At 31.4% G+C, this 12094-nt stretch overlaps 1 protein-coding gene across 6 annotated transcripts in view; it reads right to left on the reverse strand.

The window, feature by feature from the left end:
• The window catches only part of LOC139511393 (phosphatidylinositol 3-kinase regulatory subunit alpha-like), a 139845-nt gene that overhangs the window by 126875 nt on the left and 876 nt on the right, over positions 1-12094 (reverse strand). For 2 of the 6 annotated variants that reach the window (XM_071298129.1, XM_071298097.1), the window contains exons 1-2: positions 11966-12094; positions 6746-7014 (exon numbers count right to left, since the gene is read on the reverse strand). In XM_071298129.1, coding sequence (XP_071154230.1) covers positions 6746-6998 — 253 coding nt within the window. In that variant the 5' untranslated portion in view covers positions 6999-7014; positions 11966-12094. Of the gene's footprint in view, positions 1-6745; positions 7015-11750 lie in introns of all 6 variants that reach the window. The other 4 variants (XM_071298137.1, XM_071298104.1, XM_071298112.1 and 1 more) reach the window with 3 other exon arrangements.

A 12094-nucleotide genomic window follows, 5' to 3' on the forward strand; every position in this document is an offset into this window, starting at 1 on the left:
TCAGGGAAACTTGACATGCTTCCAGAGGATTTATAGCAGCTAATGAAATGTTTCATTTTAAAAATTTAAAGAATAAATGACTATTTGTTATTTCAGAATTAAAAGGATTGTGCATTTTAATCTAATTTTCATACATCAAAGTGACAATTAGTTGAATTACTGTACACCATTGATGATACATTCTTATAAGTTCAAATTTAACAAATCCCAACATGTTGAATATTTTACCCAGAATGCATTAGATTATAAACCGATAAATTGGCTGCAGTGACAAAAACATTATCAGCAAGCAGGAGATTGTCAGACCTATGAGTTTTAATACCCTACTTTTGTGAATCGATAATCTTATTACCAATGCATAAATAAATAGTAAACAACTTATGGAACAGCAATGTTTGGTAGAAATGATAACTCGTTTCAACTCGAGCGCAACCATGCCATAACCTTACTGGTACCATGTTGACTAGAGAGGTAAGGTGCCAGGTACCAACTTATCATTATAACAAGATCCTATCTCCATTAACAAGATATCAACACATTCAAAAAGAAGACTGACTACTAGAGGAAGATCATTAAATGACCTATTTGAACTAAAAACAATTAGACATATAGGCAAATAACTGTTATTTCTGTAATTGTAAACTGACCATAACCAGTGTAATTTGGTAAAACATCAAGTAAACATCGTTAGAGTGACACACACATTTAAATGTAGGCATGAATAAATTAAAAGATACAGAGATATCTAATCAGAAGCTTTAATAATGGCTCTGAAAAACTAGTAAGAGGATAAATCATAAGGAGCAAAAATTAACTCTTCAAGTCCCAGAACTCTGGAAAGGCAAACAAGAAAATTATCAACAGGGCCATAACTACCTATGAGGCAGGGGACCTCCCCTGAATTTTCTACACCAAACTTTTTTTTAAAGTAATAAAATGAAGTATTAAAAATATGTACACGAAGAATTTAAATTTATATTATAAACAACACAAGTTTACAGTTTTAACAGTGTTATCATGGTACCTGCTATATGTCATTCTCCAGATTTTTGATCGATTGTGAAACGTTTCAGTAATTGTTTGGTTTTTTTTTTGTTTGTATGGCCGTCCGTCTGTTATTCAGTATCCGTACAAGAACACATATTAATCTTTGCTTTTTGATAATTTTGAAAAAAACTTTATTGTTCACATTTTTTAGGTATTCAATTAAGCATAGGAAGTTCCCTTTGTATTGTGAATCTTTAATAATATCGGAAATTCGTTACCAGCTGAATCAGCAGTTGGATCATTTTTTTAACGTTTCCCGATCGTACGAGAACATTATGGTCAATGCCTTAGTAGTTAAACACTCCCATTCGTTGTAGCAGGGATTTTCTATACTAAGTATATAGAAAGTCCCTGGTTGTAGTTATATACATGTCTGTTCAGCTTTCAACAATATTGAAATTCAAGATCCTCAAAGACGATAAAAAAAATATATCTTGCGTTCTATGATCTTGCTTTATATGTTTTTTTTTAACTTACCAATTTGATTTCTAACAAAAAGATTTTTAAATACAAATAATAATTGTTTGCATAAAAATTGCTTCCAGGATCCAGCAATACTGATGTTTCTTATTGAAAGGAAATCGAAGGAAAACGGGTCATTTTAGCTACTGAATTGAGAAAAACATCCGCGGTCACAATGTATTTAATGTTAATAATCAATGGTCAAAGTACGGCATGCAAGACGGAGCATTGGCTCACCCCGAACAGCAATCTCAGCTTGTTTTTGCATAAAAATTGCTTCCAGGTTCAAGCAATGCTGATGTTTCTTAAAGTAAGGAAATCAAAGGGAAAAGGGTAATATTTAGCCATTTTAATGAGAGGAAAAAATCGGCAGCCCCCAAACCCCTGCCTCCCCGGAATTCGAACACTAGTTACGGCCCTGATCAAAATCCAAAGAGTCACATTCATCAACCCCAAAGTAAGTCTACAAGAGCTGGTGCATGTCTTAAATTTGTTTTTTTATCATCCCCTTAACTCTGGAATGACAAGTTGGGAAATCAAAATCGAATGGCACCTCACTTTCACCAATTCTATCAATTATGTGAAAGTTCCAGTATACCAATCCAATCTTACTCAAAGTTATAAGGTACAACACATGAAAAATATAAAATTTCCCATTTATCACATTTATTTTATCTATGATATGGGAAATTTCATCTATGATATGGGAATGATCTCGTTTGAGATATTCATCCCTTTACTGACATAGATTATATCCCCAATGAATGCACAAATGACTACACTATATGGAATGATTCTAAACAAGTGTTTTTTCTTTTTTTATAACAAGAATTTTTCTTATTGAAAGATATTTTTTTTAAATATTTTTATTTCAGCTTTGGATGATCCTTACTTACTAGTAATTAATTGTGACCTTTTTGTCATGTGACTTTATCTCTGTTTCCCTTATTAACCTTGACATATATAATGTGCAAATTGTGCATATACATGTAAGTGTATAAGCTTCACTATCCTAATCTTCGTACTCCTAATTGACATCAGTCATCTGTCAAAACTTATGTGTATTATATGTCAATTGAGTTGATTTCACCATCCTGGTTTTGAACTGAAAAGATTTTACTTATAACAGGATGTAATACACATTTAAAATTCATTTTTGTTTTCAAATTTAATTATAAAATTATAACTGAAAAGTTTGTCAAACACTTTTGCATCCCATGTTTATAAATAGAAGTGGCAGATTCATGGCCGCGTAGAGAGAGTATGCCACCCCTTCAATCGCCAATTTCAAATAATTTTATCATGTTATTCACAATTTATATGCTTTCAGTATAAAATTACATCATCCAGAAAAACTTTCTCCTTGCTTAAATCAGCTTTATATAATCCGTTTTTATGTAAATACGCCCCTCTCCCTATCATAATTCTGGATCCACCCCCGATTAATATGATATACGGGTAATATCATATTTATCAGAGGTGGAATCATATATGTTGTACTCTTTCATATTTTTTTGTCTACATCTTTCATTTGAATATTACTTTACTTTAGGATCCATTTGAAAGCCTAATTTTTTTATTATAAATCTGTACTTTTATAAATTTTATCAAAATAATGATAATAACATCATTGAATGAGTCATGCCGGGCAGCAGACATTATTATCACAATTTTATCAGTCATTGGAGTACATTATATTTACATGTGAGGGTCAGGTGATTTTAATCAAAACATTGTCTGACAAACAAAGCAAAACATGCACACAAGCAGAAACATATTTTACCATGCACATGAACAGTACCAGTGTACACCCTTACACATGATCCAAGAGGAATAACTCTAACTTTAGAAAGTTAGAAAGAATGCTACATTTTCTTCACTTCTTTTAATTTTTTTCAAATACACTTTCCCTCTTTAAACAAATGTTGAAACAAATAACTGCTGCTTGAATTTGTCATGTTTATGGTTCCCTTTTTTTTTTTTTTTATCTAGAATTAAATTAGGTTTAATAATTTTCAAGCATATGAGTGTGTATGAATACATGTATTCATTTTAAAAGCTTCCTTGTACAATACGAAGCATAACAACCAGTGAAGTGGATCTGATCAGATTGTAAACACATCCTTGCAACATATTGTCGTCTACTTTATCTAGACCAACATCTTTACATGTACTTCTAGTTGAATAACAAAATGTAACATGGTACAAGAAATCATTGTCTTTAAATCAAGTCAATTGTCAATCCTAAAGGTTGGAAGTAATATAAATAATCATTTATTTTATCAAGCTGTCATGTCTATCAAATAATATTCCTCATAGTTTGTTATTGAATATTGGCCTTTAAATTCAGTGAAAATCAAAGAGTAAAAAATTTTATGCATCAATTAGCTGAAATACAGTAAAAATTTACTATTTAATTTTTCTTAGTAATATTACCACATCTCTAGTCATGCTAGTAGAGTGGCACTGAAATACTCCCATTCAGTATTCTATAGCATTTCAACTCTAAAGGTGCACATGTCATGTTAACATGAACTATTATGGGATGTTTTCAGATCTTAAACCTTGTAACAATCAAATATAACAGAGTAGAGTGAAAGATCTAATCTAAAATTGATAGTTGTGACCAGTCACTAATTAAAGTTGTCTTATTTAAAATTTCACACAATAACCTCAATCATATATATATAACAGTACATGTATAGACAACAGACTTCATAGAATTACATTAAATTGTGTTTCACTACCCTTTCTCAGAAATACAACTTTTTTTAGTATCAAATAAACTCCAGTTTCCTGTTTCCTAAGAAGAGGGTATAGTAAAACTGTGAAAATGGAGTTTGGACATAATCTAAAAAATATCTTGAGGATTATAAAAAAAACACCTCATCCTACCATAACAAGATATATGAGAAACAGGGTGTTTTAGCAATTCTAAAAGGAATAGGTACATAAAAAAAATAAGGCCAAGATTAGAATAATTGCTATGCTTCGCAAACTGAATAGTTCTAGTAACAATAACATTATTTCTGACTCTTGAGGCAGTTCACATTTCAAACAATGATGAAATGACCTGAAATTTAAACATAATAATACACTTGGTACATGTACAATGTATGTGAAAATTATCATTGGCAAGAGTATGAGCTATATGCATAATGATTTAAAATAGCAGAGAGTTATATAATTAGTAATTGTATCATATATAACTAACAAAGATAAAACTTCAACTATCAAAGAAAACCTTTGTTTTGTTTCTGTTCTTGCAGTCCAGGAACTCTTACTGTTGCTCTCAACTGTGCCTGTTGGCAAATCAGATGTTCTGTACCTATTGTAATTGCAGTTGGACATAATATATATTTAATATGAACAAATTATATTCAATAACATTGAAGAAAATATTAAATTCAATATGTAAAATGATTGTGTGATCATTGCACTACCAACTGTACAAAAAAAAAGTATATTATATATATACCGGTACACACATATTTTCGTTATATGTTAAACTAGAGGCTCTTTAGAGCCTGTGTCGCTCACCTTGGTCTACATGTATGTGCATGTTAAACAAAGAACACAGATGGATTCATGACAAAATTGTGTTTTGGTGTTGGTGATGTGTTTGTAGATCTTACTTTATTAAACAATCTTGCTGCTTACAATTATCTCTATCTATAATGAAATTGGCTCAGAATTGACAGTGGAAAATATTTTGTAAAAATTGTTAAAAATTGACTATAAAGGACAATAACTCCTTAAGGGGTAAATTGACCACTTTGGTCAAGTCAACTTATTTGTAGCTCTTACTTTGATGTACGTTATTGCTATTTACAGTTTATCTCTATCTATAATAATATTCAAGATAATAACCAAAAGCTGCAAAATTTTATTAAAATTACCAATTCAAGGGCAGCAGCCCAACAACAAGTTGCCCTATTGGTCTGAAAATTTCAGGACAGATAGATCTTGACCCTAATGAACAATTTTATCTACAGCAGATTTTCTGCAAATGCTTTGGTTTTTAGAGATATGAGCCAAAAACTGCATTTTACCCCTACATGTATGTACTATTTTAGCCATGGTGGCCATTTTGGTTCACGGGCGGGCATCAAAAACATTTTTTAAACTAGATACCCTTATAATGATTGAGGACAAGTTTGGTTAAATTTGTCCTAGTAGCTTCAGAAGAAGATTTTTTGTAAAAACATTACAAAAATTTACAAAAAATTGACTATAAAGGGCAATTACTCTTTAAGGGGTCAATTGACCATTTTAGTTATGTTGACTTATTTGTAGATCTTACTTTGCTGAACATTATTGCTGTTTACAGTTTATAATAATATTCGAGATAATAACCAAAAACGGCAAAATTTCCTTAAAAATACCAACTTAGGGGCAGCAACCCAACAACGGGTTCTCAGATTCATCTAAAAATTTCAGGGCAGATAGATAAACAATTTTACCCCATGTCAGATTTGCTCTAAATGCTTTGGTTTCAGAGATATAAGCCAAAATCTATATTTCACCCCTATGTTCTATTTGTAGCCATGGCGGCCATCTTGGTTGGTTGGCCGGGTCAACAGACACATGTTTGAAACTAGATACCCCAATGATGATTGTGGTCAAGTTTGGTTCAATTTGGCCAAGAAGCTTCAGAGGAGAAGATTTTTGTAAAAGTTAATGATGATGGACGACGACAATGACGGACGACGGACGCAAAGTGATGAGAAAAGCTCACTTGGCCCTTCGGGCCAGGTGAGCTGATAATAGATGACAAGGGCCAGTTGTCTAGTGCAGTCTTCTTCAACTTTCAAGGGTCCTGAAATGATTGTATTTTCCAGACACAACATATCCTAAAAACCATGATTAAAACATATTTTGGGTATAGGAGTAAAATAATGAACATAAATTAACACAGAATGTACAAAATCTTCAACCATTGATACAGGTTTGTTTACAGTATGTCATGATGTCTGGAATGAATCTGAAAGTTAGAAAAAAATATCCAGCTGTCAGATCCTCAACAGATGACCAAAATTGAGTTTCAAAATTTCCTGAAAACGATATTTAAATATAGCAAGAATATTTGACCTTGAGAGCAGGCCTTTTAAATATGATTTAATGCTGAAACATCATGATTTTATCATATAATGTATGGGCTAAATCTTTTCAATTAGTCTGATGTCTGTGAACTTGCACAAGTAACTATCATATTGAATCATTCTATAGTACTTACCCTCCACTGGCTCTTCAGACTGTTCTATAGTTTTAATAAACTGTACAAATGTCCCAGGAAACAGTCCTTCTGTACCTTTGGTAACATTCTTCCCTTTCAACCAAATATTTGGGTGTTCAAAATTATCAATAGGACCTTTAACTTCCAGAGTATCGCCTTTTTCTATCTGGATTTCTTCATCATCAGGATCAGAGGTTTGTTCCGAAGGCGTGAAGTCATGCAGTGCCTGGTATACAAATAAAGCACCCGGCATCTCAATCAATTTGTGTCTGAAAAGAATTTAAAGAATTTCAAATGAATAGATCGAAAGAAAGTCATAATTTACTGTAAATTCAGGTATTATTGCAAGGTTTTTATTATTGTGAAAAATGCAACAAGAGTTGTAAACGCAATAATTCAAACTCGCATTTTGAAATATTTCATATGATTTAAACAGGATTTTTCTCTAAATCATAAAAATTAAAATCACAAATAAGTCTAAAATGACAAAATCGCAATAACTTCTGAATTTACAGTAATTCAGACAAATAAAAAATGCTATTACTCAAATCTGAAACTTGATTACAGGAAAAGACTTTGTCCCGATGGTAAAGCATTCACAATCAACTGAAATTAGGGTGAAGCAGTAATTAACAAGAATGTGTCCCCAGTACATGGATGCCCCACTCACACTATCATTTTCTATGTTCAGTGGACTGTGAAATTGGGGTAATAACTCTAATTTGGCATTAAAATTAGAAAGATCATATCATAGAGAACATGTGTACTAAGATTCAAGTTGATTGGACTTTAACTTCATCAAAAACTACCTTGACCAAAAACTTTTACCTAAAGTGGGACAGACAGACGAATTGACGCACAGACCAGAAAACATAATTCCCGTCTACTATTGTAGGTGGGGCATAAAAATCATTAGTTGCATTGTTTGTAATGTATGGGGAAAAACAACAAAACATTTTTACTATTTATAAGGCTGTTTGTGGCCATGTCTTCAGCATTTACAACATCATCCATTGCATTGGCAACAGATGAAACAGTGTTTTGCATGTTAGCCAATCGGCATTTCATTTGTATAATTCAAAATACCTGTATGTAATATATACATGTATAGGCCCAATTTAGAGGTAAATTTATTGATTTAAAAACGACCAGTTTTGACTGCTATATATGCTTCCTATGTACCTTGTTCACCACATGCAGGTGGTAGTGGGGTAACCAGGAGAATAAAAAAAATACTATTAAAACTTTGTTTTGTGATGGAAAAAGGGCGTCTTTTTAAAGTATTTTTTTGCAATAAAACTTCTTGAATTTTCTATTTTCAGAATATGTTTTTATACTTTTTCAACATACATGTAAGTTGTAACTGCAAAAAAAAGGGGTCCTTTCATCAGCAAAAAAAAACATTTCATACATGTATACAAACCTCCATGAAGTTTTGAGAAAGTTATAGCTGCAGCTAAGGTAAGGATTGAATGCATGCAAACATGTATAACCAGGCCACAGTGGATGAGTCTGTCCCAAGTCAGAATCCTGTTATTTAGTTGTTGCTGTTTGTTGCATAATACCATATATACAGGTGCAAATCCAGCCATTTTCAAAAGTGGGTTCCAACCTGGCATACATTGTATGCCCCCATTCAAAAGCATTAATTGTGAACAGAACAATGCCACTGTTACATTTGTTTTTGTTCTTTGTTTGTAATCATCAATGTTTTACCAAGCCACATTCTGGCCACTTTAGCCACTAGTTTCAAAGTTTGAATTGTTTTACATTTGTCATTTCAGCATTTCAGTGCCTTTTATAACTCTTAATACCGTATGAGATTTACTCATTGTTGAAGGCCACATATGCAGTTGCTACATTAACTTCCACATCATTTGGTCTCTAGAGGAGAGTTGTCTCATTGGCAATCATACCACATCTTATTTTTATTTTTTAAATTTAATATCCCAAATCTGCCAGAAACAGTTTCCATCCTATTAATTTACATTGCAGGACAGGTCTTATGTACATGTATATGTATGAAAGGGGAGGAAGTCCATTATCTTAATAAACCTTTTAGGTATTTAAATACATTGTATATACAAATGTATGGGAGATGGAATGCTATACTTCTACATGTACATGGCAACATCAGTCAAAATGGCAATGCAGGGTAATGCTCTGATGTACATTGTTGTAAATCATATTCATAATAATATAAAATTAAAATGATTTTGAAAAAAGTTAATAATTTCAAATTTAATTGATAAGTTTATTGGTTTTGATTTTAATTATCATTGTTTACTGTTACTTAGGACTAACTGCTCATACATGTATAAACAAAATTGTTATCGAATTCTGTGTCACTCCACTTTCAAGAGGTTTTTGTGATGCTTGACCTTTGGATGTCATTCAACAATCAAAATCACTTGGACTTGGGAGTTGAAGCATTAGATATTTTCACTGGAACATCATGGATTTTCTATGGGAATCAATAAGCAATAGCAAGCATGAAACTGTCCAGGAAACATATATGATATACACCAATCTCAAGATGTTTTTTTTATGAATGAGTTGTAATGTTTAACCCCAGGTCAACCAGCCTTAGTGACATCAGGACAATCAGTTCCTACTGTGACATAACATGAGCATAATGACATAAGAAATGTACAGGATAGTGCACTAATTTACGGTAGGTCTTTTCACCACTGAACACCACCGCACACCGCCGAACACATTAAAATAGCATATAACACACCTAAATATATTGTTTTCATCTTTATCTAACAAGAATGAATATGTTTATACATAAATATACACAAATTGATATGAAATGATATCAAAAGAACCCAAAAGAACAGTCTTTCAAGGCTGTTGTCAGAACAATACTACACTTTCAAGTCTTACATTTTTTTTAAATATAATTGTTGTGATAATTTAAATAAAAAAGATTTAACTTATTTGATCAATTTATTTCTAATAATTGAAAAGTAAAGATCATAAGATACAATGTACATATATATATATACTTGTACAATGAGATACAATGTAAATCCGGAAAAAATGTTGATGAATCTGGAAGCATTTTCTTTTTTAAATTTGATTTTCAACTTTATTAATAACATCACTTACGCACATAAAAATGTGAAAAAACATGAGAATAGGATATAATTTAAGTAATTTAATCTAATTTTATTGTTTTATTGTGTAACATTACTGTTTATCTTAAGGGTTAGTGGTCTTTTTGGGTGTTCGGTGGTGTTCAGCGGTATACGGTGGTGTTCAGTGGTGAAAAGACCAACCCCTAATTTTATAGTCGTCTTTTTTATTACTTCCCCTTGTGAGTTGTCTATAACAAATGTACCAACAAATATTGTGTGATATAAAGTTGCCATTGGTTTTTTACATTACTAACATAGCACACAATTTGGACTAAGCATAATTCAGAATATTTTACATTAATTTTCAAAACAGGAAATAAAAAAAAATCATTTCAAATCAAAATCTTGAAGCAAGTTTTTATATATCATATGCAACTATTCCAGTCATAATTAGGTTCGATAACTCTGTATGTGACTGGTTTAATTATGGTTATGTAAAATGTACTGGTTACCCAAGTAATAATTTCAATATATATATATTTAGATATTGCATCTTTGTTTCAACCCATCCTTGGTTTCCTTTCGTTGATATAAAATATTGTCATAAAATGATTTCATAGACAATCGTATAATACTAATATACATATTAAGTCTTGTCAAAATTTACATCGTGATTAGGTCACGTTGCCATGTTTGTTTTGTTTGATCACGTTGATGACTTAATTAATATCTCCACAATCTTGCTTTATCCTTAATTATCATACGAGTTACAATAACGTGTCATATTTAATTGCAATACAAACAGTTAAATCTTATTGAATTATTTGCATGTGTAAACTAAGTGTCGAACATCCTCTACGTTTGAAATTATTTGGTCGCCATTTTGTTATATGTAACTTCGAAATTTTTATCAAAACAAATAGCATGTATCCACTTTCACAGAGGGAAATAGTGTTTAAATATATGCTGCATTAAGGTAAGACAATTATTGAAAAGACATGCATCTAACAATTTTACGATTCTCATCGTACAAATCTTCAAAAATATATATGTCCATGTCGCCCCACGCTATCAATGTTCTAAACTGCATGGTCGGTGCATGTAAATCTTTATTTTTAGTGTGAGAGACTGTTTCTAATAAATATATTGAAGAACATGTTAAAAAAGAAATTTCTTAAGTACAAAAAGACACACTTTGATAAATATTTGAAATATTACTTTTTGATTTATAACTAAATGAATACCGGCATGTCCTGTCGTTATGAACCTTCAACAGTGTCCGCCATTTTGAAAATATTGCTGAAGACTGACAAAATATGAACTTTTCAAACAAATTTCGAAGCAAAAAGTTTAATACCTGAACTGATATGGTTTGCCATTTACTTTAAATAAATATGTTGTCGATCTTTTTAGAGGTTGGAAGGATATAAGTAACAATAAATTAATTGAGAAAATTGATTTTACAAAAAGGTCCCATTGCAATTTTGTCGAGTTTTGACGAAGATGTCAACGGAGGCTGTGTGGCTATGTCACCTCAATTTTCAAACTTATTTCGAAGCACGAAATCATATTTCTGAACTGAAACTTAAAACATATTTAATTGTAAAAAATTATAAACTGTAAAACGCGGGGTTGGAAGAAAAAATATACTTTATAACAAAAAAGTTATGACCGTTTTATCTATGTACCCCGTTCACTTTCATTGATAATCTATCGGCCATTAATGATATACAACAGAAGTGTAAAAGTCACGTGATGACGGAGATAGTTGGATATGTATATTTCAGAACATGATGAAGTTGCCCTATCATTAAAATATTCATAATGTACACAATTTCTAACCAAAAAACAGTGAAATTGTAAGATGGTCAGTCATGCTAATGCAAATGGAAATTGTAATGCAGTAAAAGTGAAAGAGTTACCTTGATATAAGTAATGAATATTTACATGTTGTTATTTTTTAGATAAGTTCACAAATGTAACCAAAAATTGTCAAGTGATTACCCAAAAGTAAGAAGATGGATGAAATTGTTTTTCTTCCTTATAGCTACTTATTTCACTTCCCCAACTGAACACTGAAACGTATCTCATAAATATTCAACAAAATAAATAAACATCCTGATTCAACCACCAGTACCTTGATTGATAATTTGTGTCAATTTATAGGTTTAACAAGTTCTATGCTTGGTTGCAACAGTTCATGCACCACTTAAATAACGTTTTCTGTTTCATAAAATAGATTTAAGATTATCAAGGAAATCAGCAA

The sequence above is a fragment of the Mytilus edulis genome, chromosome 1, assembly GCF_963676685.1.
Source record: "Mytilus edulis chromosome 1, xbMytEdul2.2, whole genome shotgun sequence".
NCBI lineage: Eukaryota > Metazoa > Mollusca > Bivalvia > Mytilida > Mytilidae > Mytilus > Mytilus edulis.